This window comes from Anomaloglossus baeobatrachus, chromosome 1, assembly GCF_048569485.1.
Source record: "Anomaloglossus baeobatrachus isolate aAnoBae1 chromosome 1, aAnoBae1.hap1, whole genome shotgun sequence".
NCBI classification, from domain to species: domain Eukaryota; kingdom Metazoa; phylum Chordata; class Amphibia; order Anura; family Aromobatidae; genus Anomaloglossus; species Anomaloglossus baeobatrachus.
The window spans coordinates 309,802,379-309,822,362 of record NC_134353.1 but is presented as its reverse complement, the minus strand read 5'-3'; the positions used below and the strand labels follow the sequence as shown (position 1 = coordinate 309,822,362).

The window sequence follows — 19,984 nt, the reverse complement described above, 5'->3', positions numbered from 1 at the left end:
TGCCCGTGACGCACAAACGACGGGGGCGGGTGCAATCGCTTATGCGATAGCACGATTTATCGTCCCGTGTGACGCCCGCAGTACTCATATAAATCCGTCAGGTGTTATTTATGGACTTTTTAATTTGTGTGTTCATATTTTTAACATGAAGATCCAATAAAGAATTTTCTATTTTTTACATAATTTTTGGATGGTATCCTAACTGGTGTTGGAATCTATCTACTATTTTTGCTGTTGCTCCATCCTGGGAACCCCAATCTTGGTGTTATCCGTGCATCACAATTGAATTCATATTACAGGCATTACGGTAGGCTGAAAACTATTTTTTCTTGTCTCAAATATTCACAGATGGGGATCATGGTGGATGTTGAGCATCTTTCTTCCATCAAACAGAATTAACTTAGAGCGTGCGGACCCCACCACCACCAATTGACCTTAACCAGATTGATATCAAAGGGGCATCCCCTGCTACAATTCTTTCTTGGTACCACAGCGGAAACATTTTTCTTATATAGTTTTGCACATTGTGTGGTAGTATTGGTGATAAGATTCCAAGGTTTCAAACCAATTAAATTTTAGTTCCTTGTGTAAAGAAATTTCTACCCAGTCTATTTCTAATAGAGATGACCTTTTTTTACAGAAGTAGTTTGAAGGTTTCTGTAACCAGTTGTGTACGATGGATTTTACTCCTGTAACTCCATATTATCGTGGAATATTTATATAGTGAGGAGCAGAAAGACCATATCTTTTATCCAGGTTGTTTTGTGGTTCCACCAATTTGTAGTCACTAGATCCGATCTGTATGTGCGTGAGCACATGTCACTGAAGGCTGGGAGAGCTGAAGAATAATAACAATACAGTAATTGCCGGACTCCACCTGTAATGTCACCTATATTCTGTACAAGTCAATCAAAAAGTAAAATAAATTAAATTTTTTCTGGGGGTGAAAGAAAAATAAAGAACTGAAGTATGGTTACAAATATGCACGCCCTTAGGAAAAGTATAATAGAAACACAGGCACCACTTCTGCATTTTTTTATTTATTTTTTTTTTTTACCCACTTCTGGTTTTGTCTTCCAAATACTGAACTAAATAACTCAAGAAATACTGAACATGTTGCCTTAAACTAATACTTTGGATTCAGGTCTGGTCTCCAAAACTTTGTTCATTTGTGCTTACGGTAGATTCACCTATTAAATATATAGTGTCTAAATATATTAAAACGTAACCTTTACTTAGTATTAATTAAAATATACGAGCAAAATAGAAATGGAAAATATAATAAACTTATAAGTGAGCATAGTATTGTAGTGTATAATTTCCTCCAAAATCATCTGTAAAATAAACCTGTCTCTCGCGTATGAAAACTAGGGCATAGAAAAAAGGCCCAAAAACAGGAGTATATTATGTCCAAATATAATAATTTAAAAAAAATCAGAGAAATTAGTACATTAAATTAATTTAACCAAAGATATATTAAACGTTTGGTGCTATAAATTAATTAGGAGGACCCAACAGGAATATACCAGACCATTAAAAGGTTTGTATTAACACCATATGCCATATAGTAGACACTGTGAACTTATTTAGGGAAGGTGTCCCATGGGTTAAATAGGTGTCACAATAATCAAAGGCTATATATGTAAACTTACAATTGAGGCTGATAGTCTGCATGTCCCCATTGCTCCAACACACGTTTCGCCCTTCTTCATCAGGGGGCATTACACTTTCTCTAAATAAGTTTATAGTGTCTACTATATGGCATATGCTGTTAATACAAACTTTTCTTTTTCGTTCCTTTGGGAGACCCAGACCATGGGTGTTTAGCTTCTGCCTCCGGAGGACACACAAAGTACTACACCTAAAAGTGTAGCTCCTCCCTCTGAGCTTATACATCCCCTGGTGAGCCAGTCCCAGCCAGTTTTTCGCTTTGTGTTCAGGAGGCATACATCCACACATGCATTCTCATATGATTTTTTACTTTTTGGAAAGAGATTGAAGAAATGCGGGTCCACGTCTGGCCCCCCGGCATGTCCCTTCTCATCCCACTGTGTCGGCGGTGTTGTAAGGTTGATTTCCAAGGCTGGAGCCTTACATGCCGTGCTCCTTCACAATCCCTCCTGGGCCCTGGATTGAAGTGGGAGCCAGCACGGTCTCCATGCCTGGCAGGCGACCGGTCTCCATCCAGAGCCCCTTGAGGATTCTGCTGGACCGGAGCACTCATCCCCAGGGACCTGGCCCTGCGTCTCAGCAGCTAAGTACCTGAGACGTTTATGTGTTGGGGGTCCCTGTTCTTTATTGTATGGGGAGAGTATGCTGAATGTATCTATTTATTTATTTTGGCATTTCCAGCGGGTTCTCTAGCTTTCGCCCGAGAACCGCGCCGATGGTGCCTGCGCGTCAGCCTCGCCGCTTAAATTTAGGCCCCGGCTTTGCCGGAGGCCTAGTTTCTGTTAACTACCCTCGCATGTCACTCATGCAGAGGGACAGGCACGGCTCCTCCCGGCGGCCGTCCTGCACAGGGGAGGGTCACTCCCCACTGCTGGGGCTGGTCGCCTCCCCTACAGGTCTCTATGGCCCTCCAGTTCCTGCTCTCCTACAGGAACGCCCCCAAGTCCCGCCCCCTCTCTTCGCTCCGGCGGCCATTTCTCAGGCAGAGTTCACTCGGCGCTGGCCTTTCTGCACTCTGCATCCCTGCTGAGGTGTGGTGCATTGGGGTCCGGGCTTCGGGATCTGGAGGGCACACAACACCGCTTCCAGCGGTCTGGTAAGCCACAGCCGGTCTCTGGTTGTGGACCTCTGTATATTCTCCCTGGGGTTCATTCTCTTGCAGAGCCCCCACTCCAGCAGCATGTCTCACACGAGGAGCAAGGCTCCAAAGCTTTATACTATATGCGCTGCATGTAAGCTCCTGCTTCCTGAGCCGAGCACCTATCCACATTGTGATGCCTGCTCTAACTTGGCGGTGCCACAGCCTGGAGTCTCACCCCCAGTGGTCTCTCCGGCTGCCTCTGCACCTGTGGCTGAACCCCCGGCCTGGGTAGAGTCCTTCTCTAGGTCTATATCCCAGTCTTTTGCTGAGTCCATGGGACTTCTGTCCAGGACCTTGATGAATATGCATCAGCCCTCACAGGGTGCCCCTAATGCTCTTGCTAAGGGCCATTTAGGATCCCTATCCTCTGACCTCCGTCCATCGGAGCTCACAGAGGATTCATCATCAGGTCCCAGACCCCGTCCTCCTAAGAGAAGGCGTAGGGTTTCCTCCCCCTCCTCATCCCGCGGCTCTGATTCAAGAGCTAACTCGCAAGATGAGGAGGATGCCCTTACGGGGGGCTCGGAGGATAACTCCATGTACCCCATCGATCTTTCCGAGGGTGGCTCAGATCTTAGTGACTTGATTGCTTCTATTAATTCTGTACTGGATCTCAATCCGCCAGTATCAGAGGAGCAACCCTCTCTGGCAGAAAAACACCAGTTTACCTCGCCTAAGAGAGTAAAGAGTGTGTTCTTTAACCACTCCAGTTTTCAGACCGCTGTGACCAAACCCAGGGCCTGTCCTGACAAACGCTTTCCAAAGCGTGGTTCTGATGACCGTTTTCCCATTCCACCTGAGGTGGTCAAGGAGTGGTCTCACTCACCAAAGGTAGACCCCCTGGTGTCTAGGCTCTCAACCCGGACCGTTGTGTCGGTGGCTGACGGCACCTCACTTAAGGATTCCACTGACCGTCAGATTGACCTTCTGGCCAAATCTGTGTATGAAGCGGCGGGGGCCGCGTTTTCCCCGACTTTTGCAGCAGTGTGGGCTCTCAAAGCCATCTCTGCTTCTCTAGAGGAGATGCATTCCCTCACCAAGGAATCTATGTCTGAGATGGTTGCCTTAACTTCTCAAGCTTCAGCTTTTTCATCTTATGCCATGTCTGCCATGCTAGAGGCTTCTCACCGCACTGCAGTGGCTTCGGCTAATTCCCTCGTTATCCGCAGGATCTTGTGGCTTCGAGAGTGGAAGGCAGATGCTTCTTCAAAGAAGTTTCTTGCTGGGCTCCCTTTTGCTGGTTCCCGGCTGTTCGGTGAACAGCTGGATGAAATTATTAAAGAAGCTACTGGCGGGAAGAGTACTTCCATGCCACAAACCAAGACCAGGAAACCCGCCCAGGATAGAAATCAGGCGAGGTTTCGTTCCTTTCGTTCCTCCAACTGGTCGTCCTCTAAGCCCTCCGCCTTGTCCGCCAATTCAGCTAAGGATCAGAAATCCAACTGGCGCCCAAAAGCGCGTCCGCAGAAGACCGCTGGAGGTTCTGCCACTAAGGCAGCCTCTTCATGACTCTCTGCCCACTCCAGCAACGTCCTTAGTCGGTGGCAGGCTCTCCCACTTTGGCGACGCTTGGTTAAAACAACTCTCCGATCAGTGGGTGAGAGATATCATATCTCACGGCTACAGGATAGAATTCTCTTCCAGCCCGCAAAAAGATTTTTTCTCTCAACTCCCCCCTGCTCCAAGGCCGCCGCCTTCTCACAGGCCGTGGCATCCCTGCAGACAAATGGAGTAATTGTACCAGTTCCCGCTCGGGAACGATTCAGAGGTTTTTACTCAAACCTCTTCCTAGTTCCCAAAAAGGACGGTACCTTCCGGCCCATCCTGGATCTCAAGCTTCTCAACAAGCATGTTCGGGTGCGGCATTTTCGCATGAAGTCTCTGCGATCAATCATTGCCTCAATGACCCAAGGGGCTTTCCTGGCGTCCATCGACATCAGAGATGCCTATCTACATGTGCCAATTGCAGTTTCACACCAGCGTTGGTTACGTTTTGCAATAGGAGAGGATCATTTCCCGTTCGTGGCTCTCCCCTTTGGGTTAGCCACGGCCCCTCGGGTATTCACCAAGGTCATGGCAGCAGTGATTGCGGTTCTGCACCTCCAGGGGTTGGCAGTGCTTCCTTACCTGGACGACCTTCTAGTCAAGGCTCCATCCAGCGTAGACTGTCAGCGGAGTGTCTCGCTCACTCTCGCCACTCTAGCCCAATTCGGGTGGCTTGTCAATCTTCCCAAATCCACTCTGACTCCGACCCAGAGTCTCACGTACCTAGGGATGCAGTTCGAGACTTTTCCGGCACTTGTGAAGTTGCCCTTAATCAAACAGCAGTCTATCCAGCTAGCGGTGCGCTCTCTGCTGAGGCCCCACCGTTATACCCTCAGGCGCCTGATGCAGGTGCTGGGTCACATGGTGGCGTCCATGGAGGCTGTTCCCTTTGCCCAGTTCCACCTGCGCCCCCTGCAGCTGGACATTCTCCGCTGTTGGGACAAGCAGCCTTCCTCCTTACACAGGTTAGTGGCTCTGTCGCCACGGACCAGGAGCTCTCTTCAGTGGTGGCTTCGGCCTCTCTCCCTGTCCCAAGGGCTCTCCTTCCTGGCCCCCTTTCTTGGTTCATTCTCACCACGGATGCCAGTCTATCCGGCTGGGGAGCGGTATATCTCCACCACAGAGCGCAGGGCACTTGGACTCCGTCTGAGTCAGCCCTTTCAATCAATGTGCTGGAAACCAGAGCCGTGCTTCTACCTCTCCTAGCTTTTCACCACATGTTGGCGGGCAGGCACATTCGAGTCCAGTCAGACAACGCGACAGCGGTTGCCTACATCAATCACCAAGGCGGGACACTCAGCCGCCTGGCAATGATGGAGGTACAACGCATCCTTCAATGGGCGGAGGACTCCAGGTCCACCATATCCGCAGTCCACATCCCAGGCGTGGAAAACTGGGAGGCAGATTATCTCAGCCGTCAAAGCGTGGACGGTGGCGAGTGGTCCCTGCACCCGGCAATGTTTCAGTCAATCTGCCGCAAATGGGGCACTACGGACGTGGACCTAATGGCATCCCGTCACAACAACAAAGTTCCTGTTTACGTGGCTCGCTCCCACGATCCTCAGGCCTTCGCCGCGGACGCTCTGGTTCAAGACTGGTCCCAGTTTCGTCTGTCCTACGTGTTTCCCCCTCTAGCTCTCTTGCCCAGAGTCCTGCGCAAGATCAGAATGGAGGGCCGTCGAGTCATCCTCATTGCACCGGACTGGCCCAGGCGAGCTTGGTATCCGGACCTGCTCCAACTGTCCGTAGAGATGCCGTGGCATCTCCCGGACCGTCCAGACCTACTCTTGCAAGGTCCGTTTTTCCGCCCGAATTCTGCGGCCCTCAAATTGATGGCGTGGCTCTTGAGTCCTGGATTTTGACGGCTTCTGGTATTCCTCCTGAAGTCATTTCCACTATGACTCGGGCCCGTAAGTCTTCCTCCGCTAAGATCTATCACAGGACTTGGAAAATTTTCCTGTCTTGGTGTCGCTCTACCGGCCATCCTCCTTGGCCATTCTCTTTGCCGACCCTTCTGTCTTTTCTACAGTCCGGTCTGCAGCTAGGACTGTCCCTCAACTCTCTCAAGGGACAAGTCTCCGCTCTATCAGTGCTGTTCCAGCGGCGTCTCGCCCGGCTGGCTCAGGTCCGCACCTTCATGCAAGGCGCGTCTCACATCATTCCGCCTTATCGGCGGCCCTTGGATCCCTGGGACCTTAACTTGGTCCTCACGGTATTGCAGAAACCCCCCTTTGAGCCTCTTAGGGAGGTTTCTTTGTATCGTCTTTCTCAGAAAGTGGCCTTTCTAGTTGCCATAACTTCTCTCAGGAGAGTCTCTGATTTGGCTGCGCTCTCCTCGGAGTCACCTTTTTTAGTTTTTCATCAACACAAGGTGGTTCTCCGTCCGACTCCGGACTTTCTTCCTAAGGTGGTCTCTCCCTTCCACCTTAACCAGGACATTACCTTACCTTCCTTCTGTCCGGCCCCTGTTCATCGCTTTGAAAAAGCGCTGCATACTCTAGATCTGGTGCGTGCTCTCCGGATCTATGTATCTCGCACCGCTGCGCTCAGGAGGTGCACCTCTCTTTTTGTTCTAACCACAGGGCAGCGCAAGGGACTCTCTGCTTCTAAGCCGACCTTAGCCCGTTGGATTAGATCGACCATTTCGGACGCCTACCAGAGTACTCGGGTGCCTCCCCCGCCGGGGATCAAGGCACACTCGACCAGAGCTGTCAGTGCCTCTTGGGCTTTTAGGCACCAGGCTACGGCTCATCAAGTCTGTCAGGCTGCCACTTGGACTAGCCTGCATACCTTCTCGAAGCACTACCAAGTGCATGCTCATGCTTCGGCAGATGCGAGCTTGGGCAGACGCATCCTTCAGGCGGCTGTCGCCCGCTTGTGAAGTTAGGTTCTGCCTTCTTCTTAGTTTTCCTGTTTATTTCCCACCCAGGGACTGCTTTGGAACGTCCCATGGTCTGGGTCTCCCAAAGGAACGATAAAGAAAAAGAGAATTTTGTTTACTTACCGTAAATTCTTTTTCTTATAGTTCCGTATTGGGAGACCCAGCTCCCTCCCTGTTGCCTGTTGGCAATTTCTTGTTCCGCGTGTTATCACCGGCTGTTGTCGTGGACAGCGTCTCCGGTTGTTCCGGTTCTTGCTCTGTTCTACTTGTGGGTGGCTATTCTCCTTCAGCTTTTGCACTAAACTGGCTGGGACTGGCTCACCAGGGGGTGTTTAAGCTCAGAGGGAGGAGCTACACTTTTAAGTGTAGTACTTTGTGTGTCCTCCGGAGGCAGAAGCTAAACACCCATGGTCTGGGTCTCCCAATACGGAACTATAAGAAAAAGAATTTACGGTAAGTAAACAAAATTCTCTTTTTTAATGGTCTGGTATATTCCTGTTGTGTCCTCCGTACTAATTTATCACTATGCTTTTAATATATCCTTGTTTAAATCAATGTACTAATCGCTCAGATATTTAATAAATTATTATATTTGGGCACAATGTATTCCTATTTTGGGCCTTTTTTTTTTTTTCTATACTCCCATGCAACCTAATGAATCTGTTCAAACTACACATAATTCCAGCATCATTAATCTCTCATCACGTGTGATCACTAGTGATGATGTAAATCTGATAAAGGGACTAACACTTGTCCCTACAACAGGTTTTAATGAATTTGATTGGAATAAAGATGTGAATTTGTTTGCACATAAGTTAAAATGGGTGAAATTCCACAAAAATAATGACATTCAAGAAAATGTGAAACTAGGTTGAGGAAGTCCATCTTCCTCAATTTCTAATGATAATGCATTTGGCAGAAGAGGGTTAACATGAAGAGGGAAAAGGTCCATTTTCTTTGATGGACTTAAAGTACTAAAGCCCCTCCAATTGATGATACTGTGCATATATTGATTTTAAGTTGGTAAGAGAATAACTGACAATATTGGAAAAACGGTCATTGGCAATGCATTGGAACAGTAATATACCCCCTGCTCTCAAATAATCTTTAAACACGTTAAAGAAGTGGTTCATCCATATTAATTATTGGCCTCATCGATATTATATTGAGAAACAAGGTTTCTCTCAAATACCTTGTGTTGCCAATAGTGCCTGTGAGCGGCGCTATTACGGACCACTCTTCCCCATCGCCTAACCCCTGGGCTGCATGACCTTGGGGAACCGGTGATGTCACGTCAACTTCCTTTTGACCTGACATCACCGTGGCTGGCCCCAGTCTACGCGAGTCACTGGGCTCTGGGTGGAGTTTCACCACTCATCACAGCCCAGCGTGTCTCCTGCTTGCGGCACTCTGCAGTGAAGGAGGAGGGAGCAGGGAGATAATAGGCTGTGACGAGCGGTGAAATAAGATCGGGTCCTGCCTCACTTTACGTGACCTCACCGGATCCCAGAGGTCACAGAGCCCAGGGGTCATGCGAAGGGGGTGAGTGGAGAACAATAGCGCCGCCCACAGGCACTATTGGCAACACAAAATGTTTAAGAGAAACATTGCTTCTCAACATAATATCGATGTGGCCAATAATGAATATGGGTGAAACACCCCTTTAATGTCTGATACCTCCATACCCATCAGACAGACGGAGAAAGGTAATTTTGAACAAACTTAGTTAATGTGCAATATTTTAAATTGATATTTTTACAAACCTTATATAGTTTGAGTGCACTATTACACTGATATTCCACCTTGAAGAGAGAGGATTATTTTACCTATGAGTTTGGAGTTCGGATATTTTACTCTTTACAATACTGTACTATAGTTATACGTAGGTTTATTATTTTTTCAGTTTTATTTTGCTTGTTAATTTCAACAAATACCTTGTAAAGCTTACATTTTAATACAGTTAGACCCTCAATATTTTATCAGTGAATTGGTTAGTTATTTCATTTTGGGACATTTTCTTGATTCATTTTCCGTTAACTGGTATGCTTTTGGTCAGTGTTGTACTGAAATCTTCAGCTTTTTAGCAGAGGCTTGAAGATTTTGATGCAGCATTGACTGCTATTTAGAACTATTCATAATGCACTCTACCTTGACAAAAGCTTCAGTTTCAGCTGTTGAAAAATAGCCCCAAAGCATAATGCTGCATCCACCATTCTTCACTGTGAGTATGGTGGTCTTTTTTGATGTGCAGTTTTGTCTTTGCATCAAACATACCTTTAGTAATAATAGTCTGAGACCAAGGTTGAACCTTTTGTCTATAACTTGTTTTCCTACATGCTTTTGGCTTTAGGTTTTGTCAAAACATAGCTGGAATGGGATATTTTACTTGATAAGAAAAGATTTCCGTGTTGCCACCGGCTTCTACAGGCCAGACATGTAGAATTGGTTCATATGCAGTACTTGCCAGAAATTCCTGCAGCTCCTTCAATGTTGTTGCAGGCCTCTTGGCCCAATTCTCTTTTTGCCTTTTGTCAACTTTTGAGGGACTCTCCGTTCTAGGTAACATCACTGTTGTGCCACATTCAATCCACTTCCTGATGACAGCCTTCACAGCATTGCATTCTATCTAATACACACGCACGCGCGCGCGGAATGCTGTGAAGACGGTCATCAAGAAGTGGATTAAATTTGGCACATGAACCCACAATATATAAATAATGCCTTTTGAAAAATATTTTGCACCCCTTTTTCTGACTGATTGCTCTCATTAAGGAGATAGTTGCATTTTACAGCATAATCCATGGTCCAAAAAAATCTTACAAGACAACTAAGAAATGTTACAAAAGTCCTACTGGAACCGCTAAGTTTTAAGCGTTTTAACAGGGGTGTGTAGATTTTTTTTTTTTTATTTCCACTGTATAATATAATTGATCACCTCTACCATTTATAACAAGATTCCTTCAGTAAATCCTCTAGTAATTTACAATATCTCTGTTTAGAAATGATTTAATTGTATATATCTGTCTAAGGACTGTCTCCCATTTTCTGCTTTGTGAAGCAACGTATCCTGTTCAATACTTACAGAAATGATGAGCATTTTAGGACAAGTCCCAAGATCCCAGGACTTGACATGCTGTCTATTAAAGTGCTGTTTGAGAAACTGATGAACGCCCACCACTCGAGGCTATTAGAGCAGGTAAAAATTTAACTTGCCACATATAGATTTAACTTTTAGCAATTTGTACAACACTGGCTCAATTCATCACCTGGGACATCATCAGGGCCTACTGCACCTTGGGTATGATTTTCTAACTTTCGGACCCCTAAATTGGTATTTTGATTTGTGTAATTGATCTCAGATGGTGTATATAATCGAGTTGTCCTCACAGCGCTGATTTGCAAGAAACTACTGTACCTTTTAAAAAGTTAATGTCCGAATCTTTAAGTTACGCAACTTCATCCAAGGATGTTTATTCAAACAAGGAAAGAGACATCTATATACAGACAGCTATTTGAGGGGTTTTGTCCCTCCTCCGTGCAGAGCGGGGTGTATTTTGCTTGGTTGGACACCTAATTTAAGGAGTTCTAAGAGAGAATGAATTTCCAAGATTGTAAGATGATAGTTAAATTAGAATTTTTTTTTCTGTTGCCATAGAATCTGCTTTCTTATCAGTAAAGGACCAATCCTTTGTATTCCCATTGAGGGTAGATTACTCTCCTCGTAGTGCTTACACTGTCACACTTTAGATTCAGACTTTTGCCCCATGATGTCGACCTGTCCAATTATTTTCTCATTCTGGCAAGCTGGGTTCTCCTTTTTATCTTCCTTAATATCCATCCCCATTCTGATTGACCCCAAACTTTGACTATTCGGCACATTTGAGGAAAAAATATGGCAACACCACATGAGAAAGTTTTATTTCTTGCCAAGAAATAGTTATGCGCTGGATGGGTTACTCTCCTCCCACATAACAATCCTGGATTTGTCTAGTTTAGTGGTCCCCAATCTTTTTTACCTTTTTAAGAGCCACAGTCAGGTCTAAGAAAGGGTCACAATCCACATTCAGCTCTGAGAGAGGGTCAAAATCACATTCAGCTCTGAAGATCAAAATCACATTCAGCTCTGAGAGAGGGTCACGAGCCACATTCAGCTCTGAGAGAGGGTTGTGAGCCACATTTAGCTGTGAGAGAGGGTTGTGCGCCACATTTAGCTCAGAGAGAGTTGTGAGCCACATTTAGCTGTGAGAGAGTTGTGAGCGACATTCAGCTCGGAGAGAGGGTTGTGCGCCACATTTAGCTCAGAGAGAGTTGTGAGCCACATTTAGCTCTGAGAGAGGGTTGTGACCCACATTCAGCTCTGAGAGAGGGTCAAAATCATATTCGGCTCTGAAGGTCAAAATTACATTCAGCTCTGAGAGAGGGTCACGAGCCACATTTAGCTCTGAGAGAGGGTTGTGAGCCACATTTAGATCCCATCCCTCACAGTAGTGATACCCAGAGACCCCATTACCAGTATAATGACAGCCAAAGCTTTTCCACAGAAATCACCACACCGAGGCAGTACAACAATATTCAGGGGCTCCTTTCAGATCTTCTCTTCTGTGCAGGGCTACTCACAAATGTCACCATCTCAAGACCTGCTCTTCATAGCTGTTTGCAAGATTTAGTGCTAATGCACCTAGCTGTCAGACAGCTGCACGTTACACATCACGGGCTCATGAGCCACATGTGGCTTTCGAGCCACAGGTTGAGGACACCTGTTGTAGTTAATACAATAGTCCCAATTTATCACAACAGAGGCTGTCCTCAAGTTCTTCAAGGTATAGGATCCCTGAAACTCCGCACCCCTGACAATCCTGTCAGACTGAGCCTTTTTGCTCCTATTATAATAAATAAAGATTTGGCGTCTGGGTCTTTCTCTAATTTACCGTATCTTTCTGATCTCTCACTAGAGAATAGACACACATAAAAGTGCTACAAACCGCGCTACTTCTGCTGTCAAAAATGCTGAAAAGGGCAATAAAAGCCCAGTGGAGGCTTTTACTACAAATGAGATTTTATTAAAATCTTTCCTCTAATGCAACTAACCTGAATTTTTCTTTTTGCCAGATCCTCAAGGGCTTTGAAAGTTTCCTGATACCTCAGTTGCCCAGCTCTCCGCCAGATGTGGAAGCCATGCGGATTTACCTCATTCTCCCTGAATTCCCTCTGCTCCAGGACTCCAAGTATTACATTACCCTGACTCTCCCACTAGCCATGGCTATTCTACGGCTGGATACCAATCCAAGCAAAGTGCTGGGTACAATGGCATTTATATCACATTACTTAAAATACTGTATCTTACTGTACATCATGTAAGATTGATCAAAAAGTGCACTCCATGTATTGCATTTTGTGCACAATTTTTATTTCCTAAAGTCAGAAAATGAAATCTATACCTCCTAAGAGCAGTGGCCAATTTGTGCCAATTTTTTGATCTTCTGTGGCATCATGCCTCCTGAACCTAATAGTTATTGCCATGCCTCATGGTTAAGAGAATGGTGGGAAAAAGTTTTTTTTTTTTTTTTTTTTGCAATTTGCCAACTTTTTGCAATTTTTTTTTTTTTTTTCCCCCTGTAAATTTTTAACTTTTTGGGACTTGGTTTAAGACCAGACAACTGGTGTATCTACTTTATAAATGTGGGCCTATGTGATGGTTTTTTTGAATAATTGTGGTGGTTGGTGTACTTGTTGTCCACTGTTAGGTAACATGGGCATACGTGTATAGACACTAGTCCTATGTTGATATATTTTCTCTGCAGACAATTGGTGGTGTCAGATCTGCCCAAACTACTTCTTCAGATTAATTGACCTGTATAAAGGAGCCGTGGTCTATTTACTGAATGGACGTAAGACTTTGCTGATCCCTGTGCTGTTTACCAGCTATATCACTGCTGCTCTCAGGCTTCTGGAAAAGCTGCACAAGGTGATTATCACGCCTGATAGTTTGCGTAACCTTGTATATGTTGCCTAATAATTGTGACAGACCATGTACAGTCCTTTCTTTAGACCTTTACATTATTGTTAAGGCAGTACGACAGTACGCCGTCAATGATGTTTTTTCCGATTGTTTAGCCAACAGCTATCGGGGCCGTGTTTCCCTAATGCTGGAACGCTCATAGGCCGAGCACTCCTGTACCAACAGACATGTCTACCAGAGGGTTATCTCCAGGAGAACAAGGGGTTCAGCAGTCTGCAATCTGACGGGCATAAACATTAGACTGTTGGCCGAACCTGTCCATTTTGGTGGGTTTGTCCAATGTTGGCCTAATATCTATGGAGGGTTTACACGTCCTAACCACAAGCTCATACCTATGACGTCTGCCTACTTTTCTTCAGCTTGATTTGTTACATGTCAGGTCTTCCCCCTCCCCCCCCCCTCCTAGGTAAATGTGAAGGCTCAGCATGTGGAGCATGATAAATTCTACATTCCTGAGATTTCCAGCTTGGTGAACATACAAGAAGATTACCTCATGTGGTTTCTTAACGAGGCAGGTCTGGTATGTATGATCATTTTTACCCTGGTTTTCTGGGTTCTGCACGTTTCCGTACTCCTTACGGTTTTCAAGACCTCTACATGCTGTCATTAGAAATCATCATTGGTTTCTTCCACTAGACACATTTGTCTTGCTGGTGTGGTGCTAACTGCATAGCACAAGCTTTATCCAGTTAGTCCACATTGAATTAAAGCGCTAATGCTACTGCATGCTAGCATCTAAAGGATGTAATCATTGGCATCTGACAGATTAACCTTCAAGGCTTGAACGGTGATTCCTTCTACATAGTCCAACTTGATGACCCTGACTAAGCTATCCTCAAGACATTATTAGCTCTTGAGATCTAAATCTTTGAAATCAAACTGTTAACATTATAATTGTCTGCTTTCTTCTTTCTTTATAGAAAGTTCGTCCTACAATTATGCAGGTAAGTTTTGCATGCTCAAGTATTTTTGTTTTTTACATCGCAAAATTCTCCCCCACCCCGGATCCTGCTGCTTTTTAACAAATTATTCTATTTTACGCTTTAATTGTAGCCATTTTCATTGTTCTGATTTTCCAGATTTTTTTTAGCATTATGCTTGTGTGGCTTTGTTCTCAATGCATGTTCTGTTTCTGCAAGGTTTAGTACAAGTTCACATATGTGTATGCAAAATTGTCCGTTTTCTATCCAGAAAAAAATATTTTTCATCCATATTTTGATCCGTATGAAACTTGTGTCCATTTCTAAGGTCTGCATGGAATCTGTATGCCATTTGTGGGTTTGTTTTATGTTTGTATGTTTTCCTTCATTGGTTTGACAAAGTAGGTGGAGTGGTGGTCGAACAGGAACGTTGTGACCGCTGCTCATCAAAATTCATGCTGAGTGGTGGCATTCACTACCGCAGAAAACTTTGTCACTTGGCTGACACTCCTTGAAGGGGAATGCCTAACTCCAGCACTTTTTCTCATCAAGATCAGTGAGAATAACATCGGTCTTGATGAATTGAACCCATTCCATTGTATGCATTATGTTGACGAGTAGAGGTGAGTGAATTGATTCTCAGTACCATGGTCCAGTGGCCAAAGTCAATATTCTGTAGCTGCCGGGCAGGATTCCTTTGAACTTCCCAGTAGACCTGATGTGACGACGTGCCTGCAGTGGGCCACATCGATTTCATAGTGTAGGGCCTACAAATCCTAAGAAGTGCTGGAGATGGCGGTAGGTTGGAGACAGTTCGCAGGGTCTACATCCATTGACTCTGGAATTCTGGTGTGGTTGGTGGATCAGGGTTTTGTGAATTGATTAACACTTGTCAACTGGTGGTTTCTTGTATTAAAGCGTTAGGTCATATCTTTCTATACTAGGATTATCAGTATTAAAGGTGATAACTTTCTGATAAATTATGGTACCTTCCATGTTCCTAAGGGCCGCCCTGAAATGCCACTGTTACTTTCATTTTCTGTACAATTGCACTGTACTCGACTTACTCCAGTCGTCTTGTGCGTGTTCACCTCAGTTTTCCAATAAGGTTATTTCAGGGCCCCAATTTCTTGAGCCGTAAGGGTTGTGTACTTAATGTTCTTAATACTCTAATGATGGATCTACCCCTTTTAATCATTCTATGTGTTTAATATAACCCAGTGACATGGCTTTTATCACATACTCCTTTTTTTACTGTCAGGATTCGGTGACAATCTGCTCTTATCCATTTGTGTTCGATGCTCAAGCCAAAACCAAAATGTTACAGACAGATGCTGAGCTCCAGATGCAGGTACATAATGGGGGAAGGTACTGTACAATGTAGCGTGCATGTTCATTTCATGCAGCCTGGAAATTGGGTTTCATTTCACCATAACCATGTAACATTAGTATTAATTCACGTTATACGATATATTTTCATTTTCTCTGGCACATTGAATCTCCAATTACTCAGATTTTATTCACATAATAAACTGCACCAAAACCCTCTAATCTAGAACAACTAATTGCTACTTTTAAAGGAACTAAACAATATATTGCTTCCTATTTAGTTATCAGGAATAATTCCTGTACTTTAACATTGCACTAGGTTGTCCTAAATCTGTCTCCGGGTGCAAAATAGTTTTTCTTTCTTTTTCTAGGTAGCAATAAATGGAGCTAACCTGCAAAATGTCTTTATGCTGCTGTCTCTGGAGCCCATGCTGGCCAAAAATCCTTATCTGGTCCTGCATGTGCGGAGAACAAGCCTGGTGTCTGATGCCTTGAGAGAGCTCAGTATTCACTCTGACATAGACTTGAAAAAGCCACTTAAGGTATGGAGAGCTGGAAGTGAGAATGAGGAGAATTGATTCTGGTTATTTCTTTAAAGAGAATGTGGCAACCTAAACCTAGGGCAGCATAATGTAGGGGCACAGACCCTGCTTCTAGCAGTGTCACTTACTGGGCTGCTTGCTGTAGAGTTGATCATAATATTGTTTTATCAGCAGGAGATTATCATTAGAGGACTAGTAACCCTGATGACAGATTTTCGAGCATATTTATGAGCACACACCACTGATTGGCAAGAAAAATAAATACTTTAATATATGAAAAAATAAAAGACGCAAAAAATAAGCCATCTCGGAGCCCAAGATCCCTAAAAATGAGAACGCTACGGGTCTCAGAAAATGGTGACAAAAGCGCATTTTTTTAAATTTCTTTTTTTATTTTCACAAATTTCAGAATTTAGATAAAAGTAAAAGTATACATGTTTGGTATCTACAAACTAGTACCGACGTGGGGAATCATAATGGCAGGTCGGTTTTACCATATAGCGAACACGCTAAATTAAAAAAAAAAAAATACAATTGTGCATTTGCACTTTTTTTTGCAATTTCATCACACTTGGAATTTGTTTTACACGTTTTCCAATACAATATCTGGCACTCAGTGGTGTCATTCAAAAGTACAACTCGTCCCGCAAAATAGTTAACTTACGGTAAAATAAAAAAGTCATGGCTTTTAAAAGAAGGGTGGAAAAAAAACCTAAAAATTGCCTGTTGGTGAAGGGGTTGAAGCGTAACTGTTGTTTTTTAATTTTTATTTCATAACTTAATAGTATACATGAAAATAAGCCACTCAGTAATATTTCTTAGACAAATTTTCTTCTCTTTCTGCCAGAATTGATCAGTAATAATCAGAATTCTCAATTCTGCGGTAAAATGTGTATTCAGTGAGAACGTTCCCATTACTGAGCTAGGAGATGGCAGTTGTGATCTGATCAGCCGACATGTGCCTCTCACAGCTGTGGATGAATCGGAGATCCAACTGCAGCTGTTAACTAGTTAAATCCCGGTGTCAATCTCGGACAGCGGGATTTAACCCTCGCCATTCTTTGCTCCCATCGGTGGCCCCCGTGATGGGTTATCATGACAATCAGCTGCAAGCTGGAGTGCATAGGAAGTTAGTAGGATTCTGTTGTACAGGGCAGCGCTGATGCACCTCTCAATACAGCACACGTGATCGAATGCAGCTTCAAGTCCCCTAAGAGACTAGTAAATTTAATTAAAAGTGAAGAAAAAGTTTTTAAAAATCCGAAAAGTTTTTTTTTTTGTATTTTTTTTTTTTTTTAAAAAAAAAGCACAAGGTCACCCTTTTGCCCCATTAAAAAACAAACCAACCTCTAAAATTAAAAACATTTGGTATGGCGCATCGAACAAAATATCAGTAAACTGTGGCATGAGAAAAAAAATCAAAACGCCACGTTTTATGGTCACCACAACATTGCAATAATGGGCAATGAAAACATTTATCTACCCCAAAATGGTATTTGTAAAAATTTCCGTTTTGTGCTCAAAAAAATAAGCAGTCCCTGATCCCCAGATCCCGAAAAATAAAAACCTTACGAGTCTCAGAAAATAATTTACACAAACATCAGGGATTTTTTTTTCATCACATAAATTAAAAAAACCAAAACACAAAATCCCCATAAAACTACATGTTTGGTGTCTGCATATTTGTACTGACCTGGAGAATCATACGGTCAGGTCAGTTTTTTACTATGTAGTAAACTTGGAGAATAAAATATAATCGTGCAAATGCGCTTTTTTTTGTAATTTCACTGCTGTTGGAATTTTTTTTCCCATTTGCCAGTACAGTATGTGGCAGTATAAATGGTGTCAGTCTAAAGTACAACTCGTCCCACAAACAAAACAAGTCTCATATGACTATATTGTTGGAAAAAATGAAAAAGTTATGGCTCTTGGAAGAGGGGTAGGAAAAAAACAAAAAACGTAAAATTGCCTGAGGGTGAAGGGGTTAACAAAATGACACCGAATAGCTCAGTAAGTGATGCATCTCTGGAATCAGGGTCTTGTTCCCTACATTATGCTGCTTTCAGATGGGATAGCAGAAACCTGGTGACAGCCTTTAGATGGCGTTCCCCTCATACAGGTGTAATTGAGCGGTCATTGCTTTATGATACGGTATCTTTTGCTGGTTGCCAGACTGACATTGTTGCTGCTTTCTGTGGAGCAAAGCAGCTTCTTATGCATTTTCTACAGTATTAGTCATTGTAGTGGCGCTGTGCAGTTAGAAATTCACGAGGGACCTCAGCACCTTTTGTTCCTGAGATCGTTGGTGGTCTCTGCGGTGGCACACCCATGACCCGTGCCAACATATCTTTGCTACGACAAGCATATTCGTATGATAATGGCTAGTATTCCGTTATACTTGATTAGGCATTTTGATATTTTCTTGGCATTCATTCTGATTTATTTAACCCCTTCCATGGTATACTATAGTATCTGCTCTGATGCCGTGTATCCTTATATAAGATTAGCTGAGGCTGATCTGAGATATCGTCTTTGCTCAATCTCTTTTCTTTCTAAGATGACATGGAATTAATACATTCATATATTCCAGGTAATATTTGATGGTGAAGAGGCAGTGGATGACGGTGGAGTCACTAAAGAATTCTTTCTCCTGCTTCTTAAAGAGCTTCTGAACCCAATCTACGGAATGTTCACGGTGTATCCTGATTCTAACCTCATCTGGTTCTCCGATATAGTAAGTGACCTCTAAATCTGACTCGCTGTCTACCGAAAGAAAAACTTCAAATGTTGTACACATCTGCAGTACGGACTACTATTTATACTATAAAGGCTCTTCTAAGCAAGATCTGTCTCATGTCAGGTTGTGAATAAAAAAATTTACAGTAATTTTTGTTCACATTTGGGTTGAAGGCTTGAAGGGGTTATTATGGGCTATATTAGTTTTTAGGATCATAGTAATTACCTTTCTGTTCTACTCAGCGCCACCTCAGAGCGGTCACCAACCGCTATTGCCGACTATTCTGCTGCTTCACGCCAACAGAGCACCTCTTCGGCTGGGGCCACGCGGGGCACTACTGTGATGCTCGCATGAGACTCGGCTCTCGCTGGCAGTACAGCAGGAGCAGAGTGTCATGCGAGTGTGCCTGCGTCTGAGGTCCAACCCTGCGAGCGGACCAGCACTGCGGAGGGGCGGACCAGTGCTGCCGAGGGGCGGGCCGGTGCGGAGGGGCGGGCCGGCACGGAGGAGGGGAGGGAGGGATTTCTCTCCCTCTCTCCTCCATAGCCGGCTATTGCAATTCTCGCTCTGCACACGTGGTACAGCAGTGTACTGCGAGTACAGTGCGATTTTTCTCTTGCCCCATTCACTTGAATGGGTGCGAGAGAAAAGAGTCTTGCATTATAGTCGCAGCAGGCTGTGATTGTTTTCTTGATCCGATTAGGGCTGAGAAAATAATCGCTCATGTGTGCTGTCACACAGGCTAGAATTGGTCCGAATGGTATTCGATGTTTTATCGCACTCCACTCGCACCGATTTTCTCGCCGTGTGGCTTAGGCCTTCCTCTTGTGGGCTGCTGTTGACCGGGTGTGATTGCCACCATTATACTGATTGACATCCGGCTCGCCACAGTTTGACAACCAGCTCTTTGCTGCCTGACAATCGGCAGTCGCGCTCTGTCAACAGAGGAGAGTGGAAGAGAAACAGCTACTCTGCCGATGTGATGTCAATGGAAGCCGCAGAATCGCCAGCAGAGAGGCACAACAGGCAGGTGGTTGGTAACGAACTGCCTGTAAGCTCTTAGGCCTGTACCAAAAAATGATAGAGATCTGGATATCTCATTTTAATGATACATTGTAGCAAAGCCACAGCAATTTCTGATAGGATAGAAACAGACTCTAATTAGCAACATTGTGAACATCTGTAAAGCTTCCAATATT

The 19,984-nt window shown here is 44.2% G+C and overlaps 1 protein-coding gene across 2 annotated transcripts in view; it reads left to right on the top strand.

Moving 5' to 3' along the window:
* HERC3 (HECT and RLD domain containing E3 ubiquitin protein ligase 3) overlaps positions 1-19,984 on the top strand; it is a 119,466-nt gene that overhangs the window by 77,041 nt on the left and 22,441 nt on the right. Inside the window, exons 12-19 of one of the 2 annotated variants that reach the window (XM_075351175.1) lie at positions 10,323-10,434; positions 12,348-12,537; positions 13,040-13,203; positions 13,664-13,777; positions 14,178-14,201; positions 15,439-15,528; positions 15,878-16,048; positions 18,639-18,782. In XM_075351175.1, coding sequence (XP_075207290.1) covers positions 10,323-10,434; positions 12,348-12,537; positions 13,040-13,203; positions 13,664-13,777; positions 14,178-14,201; positions 15,439-15,528; positions 15,878-16,048; positions 18,639-18,782 — 1,009 coding nt within the window. Of the gene's footprint in view, positions 1-10,296; positions 10,435-12,347; positions 12,538-13,039; positions 13,204-13,663; positions 13,778-14,177; positions 14,202-15,438; positions 15,529-15,877; positions 16,049-18,638; positions 18,783-19,984 lie in introns of those variants that run through there. The other variant, XM_075351182.1, reaches the window with a different exon arrangement.